This window comes from Lepus europaeus, chromosome 2, assembly GCF_033115175.1.
Source record: "Lepus europaeus isolate LE1 chromosome 2, mLepTim1.pri, whole genome shotgun sequence".
NCBI lineage: Eukaryota > Metazoa > Chordata > Mammalia > Lagomorpha > Leporidae > Lepus > Lepus europaeus.
The window spans coordinates 85113540-85139542 of record NC_084828.1 but is presented as its reverse complement, the minus strand read 5'-3'; the positions used below and the strand labels follow the sequence as shown (position 1 = coordinate 85139542).

Sequence of the window (26003 nt, the reverse complement as noted above, 5' to 3'; positions counted from 1 at the left end):
TGGGCCATCTTCTACTGCTTTCCCAGGTCATAGCAGAGAGCTGGATCAGAAGTGGAGCAGCTGGGACTCGAACTGGAGCCCATATGGGATGCCGGCACTGCTCAGGGTGGCCTTACTCACTACGCCACAGTGCCAGGCCCTGCTCCACTTTCGCATCACCTCCCTGTTAACGCACTTGAGAAAGCAGCGGAGGATAGTGCAAGTGCTTGGGTCCCTGCACCCACAAGGGAGACCTAGAATAAATTCCTGGCTTCTGGCTTCGGCCTGGCACAGTGCTGGTTGCTGTGGCCCTTTGGGGAGTGAACCAGTGGATGGAGGACCGCTCTTTACTGTTTCTCCCTGTGTGTAACGCTGCCTTTCAAATCAATAAATCTGCCTCACTCAGCAGAAGCCCTGCCTTCTCTGGGATTTCTACAGTGGTCAGCTCGCTCCAGTTTTCCTCCCTCCAGAGTGCTGCTCTGCGGCCCGGACGCCACTTCAGACCTTCCCTGTCTGTGTGGCATCAGCTCTGGTCTGATCCTCCCGACTACTCTTCCATTCCACCATTTAGACTTCCCGACACTTAACATGTGGCTCTACAGTCACAGATATGATGTGATACATGAAATGTTGTCCCTGCTTCCTTCAAACATCTAATTAAATGAGGAAGTATTAGGCAGGAAAGTAACTTCAGAGAAGGCAGTGTTCATGCAATCAAAAGCAAATAAACATAGACAGCAGACAGGGATGCTACTTCATTCATTTAAATTTTTATTTTGAATAGCTTCAATCAAAAAAGATTTCATAAGGATATTTACAATGCTAAATGTACAATTATGAATGTATGCCTTTTGGACAATAGGGTACCATTCTTGAGCAGCAATACAATTTAAAAAATATAAAGATGCAGTATCATTTCTGATATAAATTTACTTAAAAATCCAAGGTTTTAAGGGAATTCACAAATCATAACAGGAAGTAATGATTTTATTAATTTCATGTGCACATAATTACCAAATTTTAATACATTAAAAATATGTGTAAATGCCCACACACTGTACAAAAATCAACACCCCACTTTTGTTAAAAGTTCCCAACCACTTCCCATCATAAATATACAAAAAACTATTTTCACCTATGTCAAAGCTGCATGCATGAAGTATTAGCATGTTGCCTGAAGTTTGGGTCTTGCTCTTCCTTAGATATTGTTCTGGAACAAACTACAGACACTGAACATTATTTATTTACCGTGCATTTGAAACTGTGCAGCACTTTCACAAACACGGGACACAAAATAAATAAAAGCTGCAACAGTTTTGTTTAAATGCAAGTGCAATTTGGGAAGCTTTTCAAATTGAAAGATTATAAAACTACTACAAAAAGTATTTTATTTTTGTTGTTGGCTTAGCCACTTTTATTCAAGCATTATTTGCAGCATTGCTGTACAGCAGTTGGTGCTAGAAGATAAAAAACATATTTTTCCCACAATCTGTATTTCAGGGAGGAAAAAAAAACTTTCAACAACCCTGAGGGAGACACACATTAAAAATCTTGTTATTTATTTAAAAAGTTAAAAAGTTACATATCATTATTTAACAATTACTTTCCCAGACATTTCTGTCCTTTAAGTATGTGCATAAATAAAATTTAAATCAGCAATATTAATTAATCTTAATACATCAAAATAATATATGTACAGATTTAAAAATTTAGGTCTGTATACACTCAAATAATTTAACATAAAATTCAGAATCAAAATTACTATGTACTGGTGACCTACAGAGAGAAGACTCAGTCTAACTATGGCACTGAGTAGGGTCCACATCCAGATACCCTTCAAATAACATTGGCAACTTCAACAATCCACTCTATCTACAGTCAAATCTAACTTCTTACGAATGCTCTCCCACCTACCTAAAAGCCTCATTCCCTTGAACATAATATGGACAGATGAGACACAAAACCTTTAGTAGCTCTAAATATTAAAAGGGGATGGGGAGAGTTGTCAAAAATAGCTCTTTCTGATCATGCTCTTAAAGATGTCAGATGCAATCTGATAATTAGATTTTTAAGCTGGTACTTAGCAATTACTTTAGTTGTATGATTCAGTATTTAAGCCAAAGAATAAAATTTACAGTTCTGGAAATCACTAAAGGCTTAACACTTGAGCATACTGAAAATGAACATGGAAATTATAAAACAATCAAGAGACTAAGTAACTAGAGAAAGAAGTGCTAATTCACAGCCCAAGAGGTCTAAGATGCATAGCTTCATAGAATCATTCATGGAATTGTTATCATCTGGCATGTATTAATATCACAGACATTTTAATGGAAAACTGCGATTATCTTTTTCGTAAGAAATCATCAGTGGCAACAGCAGTGATCCTGAGTGTAACTGACACTTTTGTAGAGTTACCAAATATCATTCAGGCCTTTGCAGCATAAAAAGGGAGAACCTTCTGGTTCTACAGTTCTGGGTAACATATGATCAACTTCTAAATATTATCAGGAAAATAATGATGAGTTAGACAAGCAAGAACAGGCTAATGCCGCCCTGTTTTAAGAGTGTAGGGTCCATTACAGCAATTCATTTCCTGTGTGTACTTTAACTGTGGGCACTGGCAAGCTGCTGAATTCTTCCTAGAAAGGCATTTTCTTTAAGTTACTTTTAAGATTTTTATAATTGAAACATTACTCAGGCAAAACAGAAAGTTAAAAAACATTTTCTACAATTCTTTTGGCTAAGTGAGTATATCTTCTTAATTTCCTCTATCTTCTTCCTTCCAGAACCGTCTACATCAAATAGGCTCCTAGTTTTAACTACTCCAATCCAAAATAAGTATGCGCTGACCTCTGGCGCCATCTCATGGTCTTAAAACAAACTCTCAGCAAGTTTCTGTGGCTTTGAAAACACAGTATCAAATCCGATACTCATTGTTATGCCTCATTACTGATAGGAGACCTACACAGAACTTTAGGCAATCTTTTTCTGATTCAAAAAACAAAACTACTAGCCTATCCTTTAGGTAATTAAAAGCTGACAAGAAAATTGTAAAATATTTAAAATAATACAAAGCCTGAGGGAGGAATACAGGTATGAAGAAGTATCAGATCTACAATGCTGCCCTGAAAGGAACATTCTTTTCTCCCAGTGAAAAGAGCTCTACGCTTAACTGAAGCAGATTAGACCACTGACAACAGACACAGCACAAGACCCATCTGACAGCTTTGAGGGACGTTTCGAGAAGGCAGTGAAGCACCTTGCTGATTAGAAAAATAAAACCCAGGCAGTTTGTACAGAAAATATAAAACCAGAAATGGAAATTACCTGAGTTGTTCAATAAGCAAGACCATGCAAACTCACTCCTAACTGCAGGTGACCCAAAGGAACTGGGGTAATGCTTACCCAGAATGCTTTGAAAGAAACAATGAAACCAAATGAAAGAGGCCTTTAACTCGTTTCCCCTGGAGACTACTTAACACCCATTTCATTTTATTTTCATCAATCATAAAATTAGGGCCCATAGGAAACTGCCTAATAAGAGGGTGTGAAAGTAAATTTAAAGGGATAAACTGGTCTCAAATGCTAATGTCTAGAAACCTACTAAACATCAACTTTCTCCTGTACCCGATATAAGGACTATCATTGAGGGTAACAATCAGAATTCTGAAAATGTATATTGTATTTAGATTACTGAATACAGAACTTTACAGACTGTTAATGTTAACTGTCAGGCCAATACCTTTTTTCTGCTATTTATTTATTTATTTTTTAAGCAAAGCTCTCAAATCAGCCACTGTATCAGAAGGGACATAAATTGCAATAGTGCCATCCTGGCTCACAGAATCAGAAAATCCCAACATCACATTCTCCTGAATACTGCTATTAACACACCATGGAGACCGACTCACTGCTAAGCTATAGTGATGATCTGACATGATCCATTCTCCTTAACCAGAGCTTTAGCCTCGGTTGTCGTCTGGGGTTTTGGTGGCCACTCGGGATCAACCAAGAGCTCCTGCGCCAGACACATGTACTTGGCCTTGGGCATCTTCTTCCTACAGCCCATGGCCCAGGACAAGCAGCACTTTCCCCATCGATCCACAGACTCCTAAGAAAAGGGAGAAAAGACTAGGTGACTGAGGGCTTGCTGTTCTTACCAGGCCTGATGATCACATATTGGCAAAGGGATTGGAGATGACTTTTAAGCACAACAAACAAATGAACAAATTTCATGGGGGGGGGGGGGGTCATCTTTCAATTATTTGGGAACAAAATTTTAGATCAGATATTTGGATAGCAATGTAATCTTCATTCATATTTAAGTTTCATGTACCTATCTTCTACATATTGTTACGTTTCTAAAATAACTTCGTTTGAGTTCTATAACAGAAAACATCCAACCTATTAAGAATAACTTTCAAGGAAGAGAAAACCTTTTTTATGTTTAATCTGGAAATTCTCATATTTTAACCCAAAGTATCTTTTGGTACTACTGTTCCTAACAACTCAGCCACTTGATCGTTTCTAGAAGAAAACAGTGAAAAATATCACTGTTATAGTTAATATAACCTTTCAAAACAGGAAGCATGCAGTACCATGAAGCTTGAAGTAAACATGCATAGTCCCATGGACTCAGGTCATGGTTAATACCACAACCACATCTTTGAAATCACACCTGCAAATATTAAAAATCCTTTCACTTGATAATGAGGGCTTGCTGGGGAGCTCCACAATGAAACTGGCACACAGGAAGGCACAACGCAAGCACAGCAGTAGTGTTATTCATTATAAAAAGCCCTGCTGACACTCAAATGCTTCTGATCAATCATGTTATTTTTAATGAATTGGACCTCACACAGATGATCGTTGAGAAGCAAGCAGAATCTGATTAACGTACAGAAGAGTAAATTCACAGATAGCCGAAACGTACCCTCAGAATTTATCTCAAGTGAAATTTGAAGTTAATGAAATAAAACTAAGTTACTACATTGAGGCCTGTAGTACTTATATTCACTTCTCAAGAAAAGTCAATTCTTGATTATTTTGGCTGTTGCTTTTCAAAAGTAAAATTTAAATCCAAGGTTACTTTGTTTTGGCAATCAACATATAACCCAGCCTTCAACGAGCTCCACTCCCAACCTCAATGATTCTACAGAACAGAATATATATAATACAACTGAGACATGTTCTCTAATGTTAACACTCAAAACACCCTACAATCAAGAAAGGCAAGGGGCTGGTGTGGTGGCATAGCAGGTAAAACTGCTGCTTGCAGTGCTGGCATCCCATGTGGACGCCGGTTTGAGTCCCAGCTGCTCCACTTCCAATCCAGCTCTCCGCTATGGCCTGAGAAAGCCGTGGAAGTTGGCCCAAGTCCTTGGGGCCCTGCATCCGCATGGGAGATCCATTAGACACTCCTGGCTCCTTGTTCAGATCAGCCCAGTTCTGGCCACTGAGCCCATTTGGGGAGTAAACCAGCGGATGGAAGATCTCTCTCTGCCTCTTCCTCTCTGTAACTTTGCCTTTCAAATAAATAAATGAATTTTTAAAAGAAAAAAGATAGGCAAGTTTATTATAACATATTTTGAATGTGTTTCTGAACTGGCTAACGGAGAACAGAGAAATACTTTAAAATGTTTTTTCATACATTCACTTTCTAGGTCTCCCTCCTATGAAATCAGCAGCAGGAACCTATTTCTCTTGCCCTCTGCTCAGCGGCACCACTAAGACCAGTGTAAATCCAGCCCAGTGCTTTCAAGTTGAAAGTTATTCTAGTTCAGTTTCTCAACACACACAAAGACCTCTATGTTGTAACTAAAGAGAGAGCTACTCCATGACCATCACCTGACAAGAAGTCTACAGAGAATAGGCAGCACTCGATACAGAGGTCAGTACGTACAGGATTCTTCAAGTGACCCAAGTAATTTCTTTCCAATACAGGCACAGACACAAAAAACTTAACAGTCAGTATGAAATAATCTGGTATTTCACTACTTGGATCTTACTTTTTCTCCAAGATGTTTAAATTTGTCAGTCTATTGTGGAACAGATCGTTGTTCGTAAATCAATCTGAAAGTTGGTCACTTTTTATTTTAGGGCAAGTAGCACTGAGAAAGGCTAATGTTGATTGCCAATTTTAAGAAACAGCAGAAACATGGGGCTGGTGTTGCGGCACAGGGAGGGTAAAGCTGCCACCTACAACGCTAGCATCCCTATGAACACCAGTTCAAGTCCCAGTTGCTCCACTTCCGATCCAGCTCTCAGCTAATGCACCTGGGAAGGCAGCACAGATGGCCCAAATGCTTTGGGTCCCTGGGATCCACACAGGAAAGCTGATGGAATTCCAGGCTCCTGTCTTTGGCTCTGCCCAGCCTTGGCCATTACAGGCATTTGGCAAGTGAATCAATGGATGGGAGATCTCTTTCTCTGTGTCTGTCTCTCTCTGTGTTTCTAACTCTGCCCTTCAAATAAATAAATCTTTAAAAAAAAAAAAAAAAACCCACAACCAACAGAAACATAACAGGCCTTGTCTGTCCACATAAGTCGGTTGGGTTGAGGGGAAACACACAGCAGACAGAGTTACCGAAAGTCAAGGCCAAGTGTATTCAAATTTAAGACACATAAATGGGCATATGTAACTAAGTCCACTGTGTCCTACCTGTAGAAAGTGAGGCAAACAATGAAACTGAAACTTAATTTATCTGCAAACAGAATCACAATGAAGAATACTGTTCTTATAGGATGCACTTAAAAAAAAAAAAAAAAACCACCCACGCCCTGAATTAAACACCACATATATTTGTTGTGGCTTTGATAACCTTAGGTCAGAAGAAGCGCAAGAGCCCTTCCCCCATGGTAATTAGGGACCATCTGTTCCGGTACCCTCAAACACAAACACAAACACACCACACCCGGTCCCATACACGGTGTAATTCACTGGAAGGGAAAGAAAAAGGCGCTGCGGGCATGCAGGGAATGCTGAGGGTGCGGAGGGTGCCGAGGGGACAAAGGCAAGCGGCAGGCAACACGAAGGCACGGGGGCTTAGAATGAGCACTCGGGGCCCCCAGGGACAAGGAGCGCCTAAGTCCCTGAAGCAGGAGAACACGTGAGCTACAGGAGCTGGGTCTGTGGCTTGCTTCTGAAAGAAACGATTAAGTCTCCGACATCTGCTCAAAGAATGAGAAGCTCCCACCCTCGGGCAAGAGGCCATGAAGAACTTCCACAGGGGTGTACAGTTGAGATTCTCCTGCTTCTCAGACCACTCCAAGTTGTTCATTCTAGAACCCAAATGCCATATGATCTTAATGGTGCCTTTCAGGAGATGGGGTAGCATGTAAAATGCAGAGCCATGCTTGAAGAAGACATGTTATAATGGTACTGTGGTTCTCATAACTGTCTTCTTCCATACCAATCCTGAATAGAAACCAAATATAATCAGAATTACTATTCTATCTTAACAAACTCAAACAGTAATATCTTAGGTGGTATAGACTACTAACCCTTGGCTTTTTCACCAATGATAGCAGAATCAAGCAACGTGACAGTGATAGCAGCCTTGTCTATCAGACTCGGGGTAGGCACAAACGCTTGCCACACAGCATGCGGCACACACCTCCTGAGACAGGAGACAGCTTCACAGAAAGCCACAGTGGGTGGCAGCCTCCGCTAGACACAGCCCTCAGCAGGTCGAGTTCACAGCATTTTTCCTGAATACTCACACTTGAAAATCACTGATACCAAAACAATCTTGTGCTTTAACACCTGGGGCTGCTAAAGAACATGACAGGAAAAACTATGTAGCTATGCAAGAGTTTCAGCTTTGATTATTTACAAATGGTTTCTTTACCTGCTTTTCAATTTTATTCAACAGACACTTACTGGAGCAACTGGGCATCAGAAAGAACCACTAAGGAAATAAATACTACTCTGTAAAAATCCCACTTCCTGTAATTAAATTAGGTTAGCTGAATAAATGTTCAGAGAACATAAGATCTGAAGTCCCTAATAAAACATTATCTTTAAAGTTTTTTGGTCTTAAATGAATAGAAAAAGCCTGTATTACAGAAATACTGTGGCCCTGGGTCCAGATCAACCTGAATTCAGCTTCTAATTCTATACTGTTCCTCATCTGTGAAAGTGGAGGTAGAGAGCCTCAAGATATTCCTCTCTCTTAAGGTTGTGGTGACAAGAGAGAAGGCATACAAATGCCTCCACAGCATCCATCCTAAAGCAGACACCGCGACCAGTAGCTTGTTTGCCTTCATTTTGTCATTTGATACTTATATATTAGAGTACATCCTTATGGTCCCATGATACACAGAAGGTGATGTGGAAAGTGGAAAATGCTCCTCTTAAAATCAGAAACCTGCCTGGGAGAGCAGTGGAGGATAGCCCAAGTCCTTGGGTCCCTGCACCCGTGTGGGAGACCAGGAGGAAGCTCCTGGTTCCTGGCTTCAGATCAGTACAGCTCCAGCCACTGAGGCCATCTGGGGAGTGAACCATTGGATGGAAGACACCTACCTCTCTCTGCATAACTCTTTCAAATAAATAAATAAATCTTAAAAAAAAAAAAATCAGAAACCTTGGTTCCTTAGATAAGCATTGGTACTTACCATTGGCAAGTTGACTGAATGCCTTTTTAGAAAAAATTATTTGACAGGCAGGCAAAGAGAGCACTCCCATATGCTAGTTCACTCCATGAATGTCTCAAGAACTGGGGCTGCACCAGGACTGGGAGAAAGTCAGGAGCTGAGACTTCAATCCAGGTCTCCCAAGTTGGTAGCAGGGACCCAGCACTTGGGCCATCACACCACCTTCCAGGATCTCATGAGGAGGATGCTGGAGTCTGGCATTTAAATCAGTATTCTTAAATGGGCCGTGGGCATCTTGACCACTAAGCTAAATGTCCATTAAAACAATTTATTTGAAAGGTAGAGTTATGGGAAGGTGGAGGAGGCAGTATAGGGAAACAGGACAGAGGTCTTCCACCCACTGGTTCACTCCCCAGATGGCCATAACAGCTGGGGCTGGGCTGGTCAGAGCCAGGAGCCAGGAGCCAGGAGCCAGGAGCTTCTTCTGGGTCTCCCACATGGGTGACAGGGGCCCAAGCACTTGGGCCATCTTCTGCTGATTTCCCAGGCACATTAGCAGGGAGCTGGATTGGAAGCAGAGCAGCTGGGACTCAAACCAGCACCCATATGGAATGCCAGTGTTGCAGGCGAGTGGCTTTACCCACCACGCCACAGGGACAGCCCCAAACGCCCACTCTTCAGTGTTGTTTCCTCGTGTATAAAATGGGGTTAGAAATACGTTAAGATTAGCAGGATATCAGAAGTGTTATGTAGTACCTTATAAGTCAAGGATTTGGGCTATCGTTACTAAAGATTTCCAGGTGAGGTTGCTGACTTCCCAATTCAACTGTTGAAAGCCCAAAGCCTAATTCCAGGTTTTTAGCTTTCAAACTTTTCAACCCAACTCACTGGTCCCTACCTACAGAAAAGGAAAGGGGTAAAGTTCCTCGACATTAATGTGGCTGGTGGAAAGCTGCAATCTGAGGAGACCTCAAAGGCTTCCTGGAAGAAAAGAAGAGCACAGGACAGGCAGGTATGGAACAGGGCTGCAGGGCAGGCAGGGCTGCAGCAGCCAGCCAGGGAAGCCCTAAGAGCACAAATCCCTCTCCACCTTCACCAGTGCCACTGCCGAGGGCCTGGGAGAGACTACCCTTCGTGGTGAGGGACTGGCTGTGGACTAAAGGGTACTTACTTAGCAGCACCCTGGCCTCCATGTCCTAGAAGCCAACAGCAACCCTGTTCTCTTAACCAACCCTGTGTCTAGACAATGCCAAACATCTCTAGGGGAATGAGAACTGCCCTGCCTAGGCAACACAGCCTTATGCTAATGACTGGCTCTGGATGGGTCATACAAATCAAACAGTGAAACCACACTGCACACAGAAGTGTCAGAAGAATGGGGGCCGGTGTTGTGGCACAGTGGGTTAAGCTGCTACTTGCAACGTCAGCATCCCACATTGGCGTGCCAGCTGCTCTACTTCAGAGCCAGCTCCTTGCTAATGATTGAAGTACTCAGGCCCCTGCTACCACAAAGGAGACCCAAATGGAGTTCCAGGCTTCTGGCTTTGGCCTGGTCTAGCCCTGGCTGCTACGGCCATTTGGGAAGTGAACCAGTGGATGGAAGATCTCTGTCTCTTAGTTTCTCTCCCTCTCTCTGCCACTCTGCCCTTCAAATAATTTCTTTAAAAAGTATCATAAGATGAAAGTATACTGTTCTGTGCTAACACGTTCTCATTAGGATCTCTCTTTTCTAAAGCCAATAATTTTAAAAAGCTTTCTTAATCATCACCACAGAAATGGACAGCTGAGGTTCATGTCTACCTGATGATTCTCAGAATGGTCAACAAAAGGGCCAAGCAAGAGCCTACTTACTCTGGACCACTCTACTCTTGCTTTCTCTCCTGCACACTTTAGACCATGGACTGCACATGAGAGACACGAGCTCTTAAAAATAAGGAGGGCAAATACTTAAACTTTTAGAAAACAAAGAACTAGCAAAATGACAGGATTTTCTATTTAATTTTGGTTGAAAAGTGAGGAGGGATTTCCAATTCAAATATTTTTAAAAAACTTTATAACACTCATTTTTGACTGAATCTGAATATAGTTCCTTTCCAGAACATGTTATTTTCTTTTTTGGATCAACAGAGATCTTGCTGGAGAACCTAAAAACTCAGCTTAAATGTTTTCCTAGGTCTGGGCCTGCCTTGCCAACACAAACATTTCACACAGGCCTGATGATATGAGCTAAAGTTAACTGTTTTAGGTAACAGAGTGAGATAACCCAAAGGGAAAAAATACAGACTCAGGGGGGTTTAGCTAAGGGATTTGAGCCCCCAGTACAGTTTTGGTCATACTCAATAAGAAGGCCAACTGGGTATTACAAGGCCTTGTGAGTAAGCAACTGAAGTTGATTCCAGACTCATCCCATCATTACACAACCACTGCATCACACAGCATCAGAAAGAACAGCCCCCTGCAGGCCTCTTATCAAGCAACCCTGCGGTACTACATCCAACTTGCTGAGTTACCAAAATGAAGCTCAGGAAGTTGCCACGGAGGTAAAAGAAGGCTAACAATAAGAGAGTGACCCAGCTCAGAGATGTCAGGGTGCCATCCTGACCACTGTCAGCTTCTCTGGGGCTCCAGCCTGAGTGGAAGGTTTTGAACCCACACTGTGAAGCACACTATCACCCTCAAGCACCAACGGGAAAGACAGTGAGGGGCAAGATCTTACACACATTCTCTAGACTCCCAGAGCTCTGACTCAATGGTACTGGTTTCAAAATTAAGTCAAATCTGTGTTTCCTATCAAGAGCCACATGTTCACATCTTAACACTATGAAATATGGTTACTTGTCTGTTTCTCTTCTTTTTGTTACCACAAAGCTGGCCATACCTTTCAAACAGGCTATTTAAAAGTCTTAATGTGGTACATACCAATTTCTGAATGACAGACCTACTGTGGAAAAAGCCAAAAAGCCACTCAGAATTAAAGCACAGTAACTGACAACAAATAGAAATAATTCCTCAAAGTTTTGGCCTTTAGACTATGATCCAAGAAGAACAATTTCCATTTAAACTTTTACATGAATCTCATTTAGCTTCTAATGGGGCTCATGGAAATCAAAAAACAAAAAACTTAAAAGCAGACAGAAGTGGAAGGATTAACACTCATCTTTGAGAATAAGTTCTTGACACAACACACAGATCAGGATTGGAATGGAAAAGAAAATTATGAAATTTCTGGAGCCCCGAAAAGCCTGTAACAAATGCTTGCCGTGAGTTTTCTAGGGCTCCACACAGGAAACAAAATGCCAGGCGTTAAGGAAAAAGGTTGAAGCGACACACAACAGAAGACTCTGGAGAAAGCAGAGCACACAACTCAAAGAACCACAACACGTGAAGAATTGGCAGCGAGCGCGGATTTCCGACCTGTGGAGGCTGTGTGGTGGTGAGGCGGGGTTCTCCTTGTCTGTCTCGACTGAACACAACTTTCCAAAGGACCATGTCAAGGAAGAAGCTCTGAGAGACATTCCAGTGAGTTAAGAATTAAAAATGACTAAGCCATCCTTTATTAACCTGCACATTTCAAAACACTCACACAATGTTGTATCATTAGTGAAAAACATGATTTGGTTTTCATACAGAGAATTTCAGTTAACACTACTAAAGGATAAAGAGTAAAGGATTTTTGTAACAAATATAAGTCATCATAAAATTTTTGATAAAGTGGGATTCCTAAATTTTCCACAAAATATGACTTTTAGATGAATTTGCAGGGCTTTCCCTTAATAAGCAATCCTTATCATCTGAAGCCTTTTTCTTAACAATGAGTTATTTTTACTTAGTATCTATTAATTATATAGCTATATAACTATGTATAAATATGTATGATTTCCCCAGCATCTGATACAAATAATTCCTTAGACAGTAAAACCAGATTATATTTGAGTGAAAAGATGAACTTATACTTTAGAGACAGAAGATTTTTATAATACCTTAGATGATTTTCTAGCATTAATACAAAAAAAACCAAAAAGATTGCACTGGGCAACTTAAAAAGTTCAATTCCATAACACCCATGTTGTCTACCACATCTCAAATTTAAATACCAAATCATCTTTTATGGGGACAAATGAAATTAAGTATCATTTCTCACTCTAGGGTGATTACAAATAACTCAATCTTAACTCAAAAGCCCACATTATGAAACTGTTCATTTAAAAATTCCAACGGTTATCTCCCTCTTCCATTTCTTACATTGTTACAGCGGGAGTGAACTGTAACAGTACTTCTAAGCGCAGACAAAAAGTTGATTAATACGCAGCTAATGAGAACTGCTAGCTCCTTTTAGAGATGCTGACCTAAAGGCAATCCTAACAGGAGGGTAACTGCACGATATACAATGAAACACAGCATATGGAAGACCTCTAGTGGTCACCCAAAAGTAAATACCAAGGAGAAAGACCCAGCAGTCAGTAGTGAAATTAGGTAAGTCCATCATGGTCATAACTTCATATTTTCAGTAAGCTCACTATTAACATTTACTTTAGTTCCTGAAGAAAGCCCCGTCCAACGCAGAAGGGACATGCCTACTCTGATTTCCCAGCCACTGGAAATCAGTTCCTGCATAGGCTACCTGGGCAGCAAACTTCTCCCCATCTACTCATCACTAATCCTTGCAGTCCTACCTATTCACTTTCTCCTACCAGCATGCATGCAGCTAAGTCACATGCCTTAATATGACTACTGTCAGTTCATGAAAAAGGTCATAAGAGCAGGCTAAGTGAACTTGCCTAGAATGAAATCTAACTCTGTGGGCATCCATAATGTTATCTGTTCTCTCCCTCATCTACCATGAAATCATCAAGAATCCCCCAAACAACAAGGTAGCCAGGAACCTATCTGAAGCGCTTACCTCCACCATGATAGAGACGAGGGCATTGACAACAACAATGATGAGCATGGTTATACGCCACTGATATGGGACACACACTATCTGCAAGACAAGCAATTCCAAAGTTAAAATTGTTGTACTTAAAGACACCACAGCATTATAATTTCCAAATTTACTGGATTCCTATTATGTACAACATACCTTCACACATTATCCACTTAACCCTCACAGTGCTATAGGATACACACCTTCTCTAAATGACAAACGCAAAGTTTAAGTAACCCAAGGTTTAAGAAGGGTGACTCAAGTTAGGGTCAAATCCTATTCACTCATACCCAAAAGTCCATGCTCTCTACCAGATCATAAACTTCCAATCGGCCCCATTTTAAAAATAAAAACTACGTGTTTTTAAACAATGAAGCAGACATCAATCTAATCATGAAGTACTGATTAAACTCACATAATTATAAACACAAATTCATAAAATAACTATACAGTTGGGGCAAGAGTTTAGCCTACAGCTTCATATATGCTAAGATACACATGTCCCATATGGGAGCACCTGAGTTTAATAGTTGGTTCTGGCTCCTTAATGCAGACCCTGGGCAGCAGTGCTGAGGAATAAGGGATTAGATTCCTGTCACCCCCAGCGGACACCTGGATTGAACTTCTCACTCTCAGCTTCAGCCCGGCCCAGGCCCAGCCACTGTTAGCATTTGGGGAGTAAACAGCAGATAAGGATTCACCCCTCTCCCCATCCTCAAATTTTTTTTTAATTATGTAGATCAATTCAATAAATTCACTTTAAAATCTGATTAATTTCTAAAATCTAAAAAATAAAATGGGCTTTCAGCAAAGACAGAGTTTCAGAAAACAGAATCCAACAATTGACTGGCTGTGGAGAGAAGGAAAAAAGGACAAACAGACCACACAAAACTCTCTCTCAGATAAACTGTGGAGGAGTACATGGTGAGCTTAGTTCTTAAAATGTTAAACTAGAGGCAGTGCCAGATGTATTATGCAGTATGTTGGAGGACACGCAGGACTAAGGCTCAGGAAAGAAGGCTGAGCCGAGGGTACAAAGGCGGGGTGACTTTACTACACTGTTGGCAGCTGTGGGTAAATCCATGCTAGGTGAGATCACCTGAAAGCGTGCAGTGAAAAGGAACAGACACAAGGGACACCAACATCAAAAGAACCGGCAGAGCAGGTGAGACCCACAACGGAGAATGAGGCTGATACAGCACAAAGCCAGAAGGCAGCATCAAAAAATGTCAGAGTGGGGTTAGGCATGTCCCAAAAATGACGACACGGCTACTAGTTGTATACTGCTGGAGACCACAAGGTCCAGAAGGTTGTCAATTCCAGGGATAAGGGCACTTTCAGGAGATTGGCAGGGGTAAAAACCCGAGTAGGTGATGAGTGTGTGGGAGGTGAGCTGATGTAACACTATTTTAAGATAAAATGTTGGCTGTGAGATGTAGTGGGCAGGTGAAAAATACAAATAGGTTTTTTTCTTCCTTTGCTTAAACTGTTTAGGCATGTGCATCTTGGTTAAGAATTCAGTTAAGACATTCACATCCTGTATCAGAGAACCACAGTTCAACACTCAGTTCCAGTCTCCAGCTTCCTGCTAATGCAGATGCTAGAAGGCAGCAGTGATGGCTCAAGTGACTGGACTCTTGTCACTCACGTGGGAGACCCAGGTTGAGTTCTCGCTCCCAGTTCCACTCCAACTGGGGGGCTGTTTAGTCATCTACGGAGTGAACCAGTAGATGGAAGTGCGAACTTCCAAGCATGCGTGTGCTCTCTCCCCCCATTATGCCTCTCAAATTAAACAGAAAAAACAAACAAAAAACAAAAAAAAACAAAGAAACCCACTGAACTAGATAAACATGTTGGAATTCTCTTTCTAAAAAAACCAAGGGCTTCTCTAAATACATCAATGATGCACACGAGAAAACACATATGCATCACTAGTGAGATGATGGCCACCCCTTCAAAGGTCAATAACGCAGTATTTATAAAAATGACTCTGCCACAGTTTCGAAATGATCTGTCCACACCAAAACTCATGCTGAAATCCGCGGGACATTTAGGAAGTAATTAAGTCCCGGGGGCTCCGCTCTCATGCAGGGATTAACATAGTCACTGGAGAGTGGTCAGTTATTCTGACATCAGGTTATCACAGGTTTCTGGGCTGCCTTGCTTCCTCGCTCACCATGTGATTTCTTTGGCACATGGCTGTTTGCCCTTCCACTTTCCTGTCATGTATGGAGGAGCACAAGAAACTCAGCAAATGCCAGCGGCATGCTCTGGGGCCTTCAGAACTATGAGCCAAAATAATCCTCTTTGTGTAGTACCCAGCTTCAGGGATTTTGTTACAGCAACAGCAAATGGACCAGGACCATCTCTGACCACACAATTCCACTGCTGCATACCCAGCCTATAAAATACACTGTCTGTGATGAAGTGCAAGCACTTATTACAACATTGTTTATAACAGCAAAACACTAGAAACCACCTACACACTCATCAAAATAGGACCAAATTATAGAAAAAAAGCCTATGCCATGGAATACTCATTCCATAAAATGCACTTAACACTCAACCCAACAGCATACAAGAAAAATTGTCTGACCATTTATGCGAAAACCCAAAATGAAATAAAGTCTGCTCAATCCAAAAGGTTTTGAAAAGTGTGCATCATGATCAAATTGGATTTACGTTAAGAATGCAAAGTTAATTCAACATCTGTATATTCACGATAATTCCCCATATTCTTGGAGGGGGGGAATATATGTGATCATTTCAGTAACCATAGAAAAAGTAAAATAAATTTAATAGTGAGGTGTTAGTAGCACTCCCTGGAGTCAGGAACAAGGTAAAACTATCATTATCACTACAACCAATACAGACATGGAAAATACTGAAAATATAAGCACCATGAAATGTCAGAAATAGTTTGAAATTATTTATATACGGTGACTGTCTAAACAGAAAATCCTAGATAGCGGCCGGCGCCGCGGCTCACTAGGCTAATCCTCCGCCTTGCGGCACCGGCACACCGGGTTCTAGTCCCGGTCGGGGCACCGGTCCTGTCCTGGTTGCCCCTCTTCCAGGCCAGCTCTCTGCTGTGGCCAGGGAGTGCAGTGGAGGATGGCCCAAGTGCTTGGGTCCTGCACCCCATGGGAGACCAGGAGAAGCACCTGGCTCCTGCCATTGGAACAGCGCCGTGCGCTGGCCGCAGCGCGCTACCGCGGCGGCCATTGGAGGGTGAACCAACGGCAATGGAAGACCTTTCTCTCTGTCTCTCTCTCACTATCCACTCTGTCAAAAAAAAAAAAAAATCCTAGATAGCCTAAAAAAATAGCAGAATAAAGTGACAAAACTTCTGGATACAAGATGAATATCCAAGGCAACTGTGTTGATTATGCCAGCATGAAAAGAATTAGAACAGCAGTTACCAGGGAGAACAAAAACTTTGTCTAGGAGTAAGTACAACAAAAAATGTGCAAAAATCTTTAAGGAAAAAATTATCAGACTTATTTAAAGGTATTGAAGAAGATCCAAGCAAACAGAAAGAGTTACTTTTCATGGAAAGGGACTTTAATCAATTGTTCATCCAGATTTATTGATAAATAGTATAACTCTGAATTCAAGAGGATTTTTTCTGTTATCTGACAAGGTAGGCTTGAAGCTGAAGTGGAAAAGCTTAAGAACAGCCAAGAAGACAGGGATGAGCAACAGTGTGAGGTGAGGCAGGGGCCTGCCCAACTACACATCAAAAGCTCACAGCAAGTCAAAGTAACTGGACAATGAGGTACTAGCACAGAGAAAGACGAAGAGTGCTACAGGACAAAATATGGAGCCCTGCAGGCTGACCGCCATATACAATGTATGGAAAAGTAATACAAGAGGTATGCTGTATAAAGAAAAAGATGCAGTACTGAACAAATAATGCCAAAGCAAACAGGTATTCACAAGTGGGGGAAGAAGGGGAAAAATTACTTATTATCTCAAATGTTATATCTAAAATCAGCTCTACTAAACATGAAACCTGGAAATAGACAGATCTGCTGAACTAATATACAAGGAAAATTGACATATGGAAAAAAAATTATTAAATTTGACTACTGAAAAATTATCAATTTGCTTCTTAAATGATTATTATAAAACAAAGTAGAAAGCCACAAACCAGGAGAACATCTCAAATATATATATATATATATAGCCAAATACATTACAAACTCCCCAAAATAAGGAAAAGCCAACACCCTAGTACAAAAAAAAATGGGCAAAAGGCATGAACAGATGGTTCACAGAGGCAAAGAAATGGCCAATAAACAAGAAAAACTGCAGAACCCAGCAGCAATTTAAAATTTACGTAAGTAGCAAATTAAAAATCATGATAACATTTTACATCTAGCAGATGAGTCCAAGTATTGCAAAAACATGGAATCCAATAGGATCCCACATACCAATACAAGTATAAATCAATACAATCACTTTGGGAAACCACCTACCACATTTAAGAAAGCCGAAGAACAAAGGCTCACAATTATACTAAAGGGACGAGCATTTGGCACAGTTAATACACCTTTGAGGCACCCTCATCAGAGCACCTGGGTTCAAGTAATGGCTCTGCTCTGGATTCCAGCTTTCTGCAGATGCACCCCCGGGGGGCAGCAGTAACAACGGCTCAAGTATTTGGGTTGCTGCTTTAGCTTAGTCCAGCCCCAGCTATGCAGGGCACTGGGAATGAACCTGCAAATGGGACATCCATCCATCCATTCACCTCCCTACCTCCATCTCTCTGTGTCTCTCTACCTTTCAAATAAAATAAAAATTATACTACAGTAAATCAGAGAAGCCCTTTCTCCTAATGGATAGAGTTGGTCACAATGAAAAGTTTATTATCACTAACATCCCTTACAATTTGCTAGTACACGGCATTATCTAAAAGCTGATAGACTCTGCTGGTTTTATCACTGTTTTTAAATTCTCTACAGCACAGTTCACCTACAGTGAACTGCTTCTACCCCAACTCCATGGTACCTCATTATCTTGACACACTAAGTGACATATAAAAGAAATGTTCATAGCAGCATGGTTAATCATGGTAAGATACAACGACAGTTATTTACCAACACAGAATAATTAAAAAAAATTACAGTGGGGTGGTGTGTGTATTCCTACAAGAGAATACTTTCAGCAGTGAACATTAAATACAAGCAAGTCACAGAAACATACAGAACAAGGTACCATTTTCATAAACTTCAAAAGCAAAACAGTCTTTATGACTTCAAACATACACAGTACCCGTGGAGGGGGTCTTCAAAACAGTACATGGCAAATACATATTATCTACTAATTTTATTTTCCATAAATGTTTTGAAGTACCTCATATGGGGAAAAAATTCAGACAGGGGATCTTCAGAGTGTTTGGAAAAAGAGTCATCAGAGGGCCTGATTGGTGATGTTACTTTTTTAGGGGCTTCAGGATCCAAGAAGTTATTACTATTTAATGATTACTATGCTTTTTTATTTATTTATTTATTTTGACAGGCAGAGTGGATAGTGAGAGAGAGAGACAGAGAGAAAGGTCTTCCTTTTTGCCGTTGGTTCACCCTCCAATGGCCGCTGCGGCTGGCGCATCGCGCTGATCCGAAGCCAGGAGCCAGGTGCTTTTCCTGGTCTCCCAAGCGGGTGCAGGGCCCAAGGACTTGGACCATCCTCCACTGCCTTCCCGGGCCATAGCAGAGAGCTGGCCTGAAGAGGGGCAACCGGGATAGAATCCGGCGCCCCAACTGGGACTAGAACCCGGTGTGCTGGCGCCGCAAGGCGGAGGATTAGCCTGTTAAGCCACGGCGCCGGCCTAATGATTACTATGCTTAACAACATATTTGTGTGGTTGTCCTTTTGTATAAAAACCAAGTATTATAGCATTCATAACATTTTTCATGAGGAGAATGCAGAACTCACAGCCAGCGAGTGTGACCCATTCAAGAAGTATGCTAGTAGTAGAAGAGTAGGCAGATACCAGGATCAAAGCTTTTTTTGTTTCCCAAAGACCCCGGGACATTTCTTTGTAGACAAAGGCAAATGGAACCAGAAGGAGAAAAACAGGGATAACCCATACAAGAGGCTGTTTTAACTGCATTCTTTATTCTTCTTATTAGAGCGCCTGTATTTTAGAAAACTGGAAAGAAGGGATGCTGGAAGAAAGAAATGTAGTTTGGTCTCTTTCTCCAGTAACACAGGAGCACAAGAAGGGGATAGATCTTTAGCACTTGCATCAAACATTCAGGATTCTCATTTGGCTGCTATTTAAACCTCCTGTAACACTGAAATTACTGTCAGCCACCAGACAAATTGGTAACGAGCAAGGTGAGACCTTACCTGAAGAACCTGGTCAACAGAGGCCACGGGGTGCAACATGATGAATAATATGAAAACATACAACATGATCACAGATACAACAAAAAAATCTGGAAAAGAAAATAAAAATTAAATTAGGAAGTTCCTTTAAATAAGCAAGTATCCAATTACAACTGAAATAGAAAGCATGTGCTGTTATTTTCTGGAATAAAAGCATAGTTCAGGACTCTCAAAAGATTCATGTATACATGTGATGTGATTAAATATTTAAAGCCCACTAAGCTTTGTGTATTAGAAAACAAACAACACTTTCAAAAGGAGATACAGACTTTTACTGACATTGATGTGCATGCTGCCCAGATAACTACTTTATAATCAAGCCAATATATAATCTACAGGTAAGATTAAACTTTATATGGCAAAATCATATTATAATCCAAAGCATGTGCTAATGACGATTACTGTTGGATTGTAAAGATACTGAATAACATTTGTTTTCTGTATTAGGTATGTCACAATTCTAAATAAAGGCATTCAAAGCTGATTTTAAACGTGTACTCTGGCAGGGGCCGGCACTGTGGCATACCAGGTAAAGCCGCCGCCTGCAGCACCGGCATCCCATGTGTGTCCCGGTTCAAGTCCTGGAACTCTACTTCAAATCCAGCTATCTGCTACAGCCAGGAAAGCAGCAGAAGATGGCCCAAGTCCTTGGGCCCCTGCACCTGCATGGGAAGACCTGGAGGAAGCTCCTGGCTCCTGGCTTTGGATTGGTGCAGCTCCAGCCATTTCGGCCAACTGGGGAGTGAACCAGCGGATGGAAGACACACATCTCCCCCACCCCACCCCCCACGCCTCTCCTCTAACACTTTCAAATAAATAAATTTTTTTTTTAAAGTGTACTCTGGCAAGTGAATCCCATTCTTTCAGCGATTTTACTCTGAGAATACTTCCATAGAAAATGTTAACCAAAAGGCAAGAGACTGAGTGGGTTGACCATGTTAAATGTGAGCTTGGGGCCAGCACAGTGGCGTAACAGGTAAAGCTGCCACCTGCAGTACCAACATCTCACATGGGCACAGGTTTGAGTAACGGCTGCTCTACTTCCGATCCAGCTTCTTGCTAGTGTGCCTGGGAAAGCAGAGAAGGATGGCTCGAATACTTGGACCCCAGGACCCATGTGGGGGGGATCTAGAAGAAGTTCCTGGCTGATGGCTTCAAATCCACCCAGTTCCAGCCACTGTGGCCATTTGGATTGGCACAGCTCCGGGCGTCGCAGACATCTGGGAAGTGAACCAGTGGATGGGAGATAGATAGATTCTCTCTCTCTCTCTCTGCCTTCAAATAAATAAAGCTTAAAAAAAAAAAAAAAGTACACTAACCTACAACATGCTATGATAGCTGGGAATGGCAAATCCATCCAGCAGTATTTTGACGTTCCTTGCAAAAAACAAAGACGCCCTGCTCATAGTGTTTTCATGTTTTGTTAAGCATGTACACAAACACGCATAAAAACTTTTTTCCCCATTTGATCTCGTTATTTATTTAGAAGTTCCTATTTGAAGTCAGCTTAAGACCACTATAACCAAAACCTGGTCATGGACACCTTCAGACAGGGTAAAGAATTTAATGTACTTTTGACTGACTGTAAATGAAGGATCTCAATGCCGTCTTTAAATGTGAGAGCCAGATGTATATGTATTTATTGTTCTATAGCAACCATGATATACACACCTATATACACACATGCACACAAATGCCCATGTGTGAGAAAGTATGTGTGTGTAATCTTAGGTTAGTTATACTAATATTAATGCCAAAAGTGTGGAAGCAATTTTATTTTGTGCCACTGACAAATAGGAAAAAAACTGGGGAACATATGTAGGAGAAGCAGCATTTGTTTCTAGACTTTTTTAAAAATCCTACTACAGAGCAAGCAGAAAATGAAACAATCTACTCCATAAATACAGCAACTAAAATAATAAATAAGCTAATCATTTAAGTTATGGCTAAATCATGCTAGTTACAAGAACACAAACAAGGGCTGGTACTGTGGCATAGCAGGTAAAGCCGCCGCCTGCAGTGCCAGCATCCCATATGGGCGCCGGTTCGAGACCCGGCCGCTCCTCTTCTGATCCAGCTCTCTGCTGTGGCCTGGGAAAGCAGTAGAGGATGGCCCAAGTCCTTCAGCCCCTGGCCCCGCGTGACAGACCCGGAATAAGCTCCTGGCTCCTGGTTTCGGATCGGTGCAGCTTCTGGCCATTGCAGCCAACTGGGGAGTGAACCAGTGATGGAAGACCCCTCTACCTCTCTCTCTCTGTGTAACTCTTTCAAATAAATAAATAAATTTTTTTAAAAAAAGAACACAAAAAGTCAGAAAAAGTGAAAAAGAGATTATCAGAATGCAAATGCCAGAGAGAGAAAGAGGCATGGAAAAACAGCTTATTTCTGGGGCCAGTGCTGTGGCACAGTGGGTTAATCCTCTGCCTGTGGCGCCAGAGTCCTACATGGGCGCCAGTTCTAGTACGGGCTGCTTCTCTTCCAATCCAGCTCTCTGCTATGGCCTGGGATAGCAGTGGAGGATGGCCCAAGTTCTTGGGCCCCTGCACCCGCGTGGGAGACCTGGAAGAAGCTCCTGGCTCCTGGCTTCGGATTGGTGCAGCTCCGGCCGTTGCAGCCATTTGGGGAGTGAATCAACAGATGGAAGACCTCTCTCTCTCTACCTCTCTCTGTAACTCTGTCTTTCAAATAAAATAAACCTTTAAAAAACCACAGCATATTTTAATAAATAACTCTCTCAGAATATTTTCAAATATCATTGTATTTTTATAACTATAACAAATTGAGATTTGTGATCTGGTTCCTGGCTCACATATATTGTGAGGAAAAGAAAAATTTATCAGATTCAGAAACAAACTTCGACCATCTACCTAAACATGTTTCTCAAATCTCATGTTTCTCTCCCAAGGCTAGCCCTTGATCTTTTTTCTAAAAATCTAAAATGGAAATAAAAAGATTTCTATGTGAAGAGAGAAATAATTAAAAATATATCTGTTTAACCTGGAGAGTAAAAGAGGCATTATTCAAAAAGACATTATGTGACAAACAGGTTGCAGTACAGGCGGGCAGAGACTCAGAAAAGAGAATCTAACAATTGAGAGGTAGAAGGCTGGTAGATTTACATAACTGCACACAACTTGAAGATCAGTAGCAATCTAGCCAAGAATGGAAGTCAGGTATTCACATTAGAGAGGTATGAAAGTCCACCAGATGGCTCTCAGCTCCAGAGACTGCGAGCGATCACTGGGTAATCCTATACAGTGCAAATACTAAGCCAGAAGGCTGTTATCAACATAGATTCTGTGTTGGTGATTTTGGGCCAGGGGAGAATGTTCCTTAAGCTAAAAATTTAGGTTCTGTTTTCAAGTAATACACAAAACTATAATAACATGAGTAAAGTCTTCAGAGTCAAATTATTTTATCCACTAACAGCAATAGCAGATAGGAGGTAAGTCCTCAAAAGGTAAAGCAATATGTAAACTTGAGTTATCAAATACATCGCAGCTTATGGTAACATAGACTTGTTAACGACACCAGATCTTCTGGACAGCATATGGCACCAACACAAGGCACCCTTTGGAGCTGGCTACCTTCGATTCCACCCCCCCCCCCCCGGAGGTGACTCACAAATAAAACCCACCTTACATACAATATTTTTCTCTAATATATCTCTCTTGTTCCTTCCCCTCAAGATAACTGGGACTGAATGACCTCTAATTACAAACTTCATGTAGCTGTGGAGCAAGCATTTTGTTTAGTGGTTACTATGCAGGTAAAGAGATGCCTGCGTCCTATTATCAGAATACCTGGAGCTCAATTCCCAGCTATGCCTCCTGACTCTAATCTCCTGCTAATGCAGACCCTGGGAGGCACCAGTGATCTCAAATCGTTAGGTTCCTATCACCTATGTGGGAGACTTGGACCTGAGTTCCCAAATCCTGGCTTGCACAGGCATTGGATAGTGAACCTGTGGGTGGAAACTGCCCATCTCTCTCTACCTCCACCTCTCAAATAAATCAATAATTTTTAAAAAAACTGAACTAAAAACATGCCTATAGATTGGTTGTCTCCCTTGTTTGTGATAGGGGCCCAGGCAGTTAGGCCATCCTCCACTGCCCTCCTAGGCACCATAGCAGGGACTTGAACCAGCACTCTGGTATGGGATTCCAACATCACAAGCTGTGGCTTAACCTGCTGTGCCACAATACCAGCCCCTAAAATTTTTAGAATTTATTTACTGTCTTTATTTTATTTGAAAGGCGGGTATACAAAGAGAAATCTTCCACTGGCAGGTTCACACTCTAAATGCTTGCAACATCCTGGGCTAGGCCAGGCTGAAGCTAGGAGACAGACGGAAACAATCTAGTCTCCCACTTAGGTGGTAGGCACTCAACTGCTTAAGCCATCATTGCTGCTTCCCAGGATCTGTAATGGCAGGAATCCTGGAACAGGGAGCAGAGCCAGGCAGGGCTTGAACCAGGCTCTGACATGGAACGTGGCATCTAAATCACTACTCACAACACTCACCATCTTTGTTAAGTTCTTATAGTAAGTTAACTTCAGTTATGAAATCCTCTTAGAAGTACAGTGATGGGACAGGTGTTACAGTGCGGCGGGTTAAACTGCCACTTGAGACACCTGCACCCCATAACAGAGTGCCCAAGATCCAATCCTGGTTACTCTGATTCTGATACAGCTTCCTGCTAATGCACCTGGGAGGGAGCAGATGATGGCTCAAGTACCTGAGTCCCTGCCACACACATCGGAGACACAGATGGAGTTTCAGGTTCCTGGCTTTGGCCTGGCCCAGCCCTGGCTGCTGTGCACATTAGTGGAGTGAACCAGCAGATGGAAGATCTCTCTTTGTCTTTGTCTCTTTACCTTTCAATAAATACATAGAACTTTAAAGAAAAAAAAAGTAGTAGTACACTGATGGCCTCCTATAGAAGGCTTTTGGTCCTGCAGTACAGTTTTAATATGGTTCTTAGTAATATAGTTTTTAGTACAGTTATATGGGAATATACAACTTAATAACACAAACATAGTCATATAGTTATTTCTTAAATAAGAAACATCAGTTACAAAAGAAAAAAATTACCAGTAAAAACAGATTTTAGGGGCTGGCACTGTGGCGCAGCAGGTTAAAGCCCAGGCCTGAAGCACCAGCATCCCATATGGGCACTGGTTCTAGTCCCAGCTGCTCCACTTCCGATCCAGCTCCCTGCTATGGCCTGGAAAAGCAGTGGAAGATGGCCCAAGCCCTTGGCCCCTGTACCCATGTGGGAGACCCAGAAGAAGCTCCTGGCCCCTGGCTTTGGATCAGCACAGTTCCAGCCGTTGCAGCCATCTGGGGAGTGAAGCAGCAGATGGAAGACCTCTCTGTCTCTACCTCTCTCTGTAACTCTGTCTTTCAAATAAATAAAATAAATCTTTAAAAAAACAAAAAAACAGGTTTTAAGTTTGTCCAAAATACAAAACTTATGCTATAATTCACACATGATAGAGATAAAAATAAGTAATACCACATATATGAAAATGTTTTATGAGTGCCAATACAAGACAGAGCTGCTGGTAGCTGTTACAACATGACCTGGCAATCTGCCACCCAGAATACTGACATCTACTCATAACTGCAGCCAAAAAATGACTGCTATTCACTCCAAGAGACTCCAAGTTCCCCCTGTAATTAATCCTACATTCTCAGTATTTAAAAGCTAGCAGTTACTACACGGTAACTCCTTTTGTTACCTTCAATCAATCAAAATGCTGTACCTTATTGCCACAAGCAAAAATAGGTCCACATGGACACAGGCCTCTGCTCCACAGGCCTCATCTGCAGCAGCAAGCAAAGGCAGGAGACACGGAGGACTACAGAGGTGAGCACAGTTACGGCAGCTGTCAGACACAGCACAGACCAGCGGGAAGGAGCGCGTAACAGCCACTGTCTGCATCCTTTGCAATGTGTTGCAGAAACAACGTTGGAGCCAGAAGTAGCAACAGGATATGGAAAGCAGGAAAGTTTAGTGCTGGTGGCTTGAATTTCTAATTTAAGGTAGACTTAAATCACTAGGTGGGTTAACTCTATCTTTTCTTTGGAAGGATAGTTACA

The 26003-nt window shown here is 41.7% G+C and overlaps 1 protein-coding gene across 4 annotated transcripts in view; it reads right to left on the bottom strand.

Annotated features, from left to right (window-relative positions):
• Positions 1-743: 743 nt before the first annotated feature.
• The window catches only part of ATP13A3 (ATPase 13A3), a 101327-nt gene continuing 76067 nt past the window's right edge, over positions 744-26003 (bottom strand). For 3 of the 4 annotated variants that reach the window (XM_062210032.1, XM_062210050.1, XM_062210042.1), the window contains 4 exons: positions 19859-19947; positions 13478-13558; positions 11992-12081; positions 744-4093 (listed from right to left, as the gene is read on the bottom strand). In XM_062210032.1, coding sequence (XP_062066016.1) covers positions 3896-4093; positions 11992-12081; positions 13478-13558; positions 19859-19947 — 458 coding nt within the window. In that variant the 3' untranslated portion in view covers positions 744-3895. The remainder of the gene's footprint in view (positions 4094-11991; positions 12082-13477; positions 13559-19858; positions 19948-26003) is intronic. The other variant, XM_062210060.1, reaches the window with a different exon arrangement.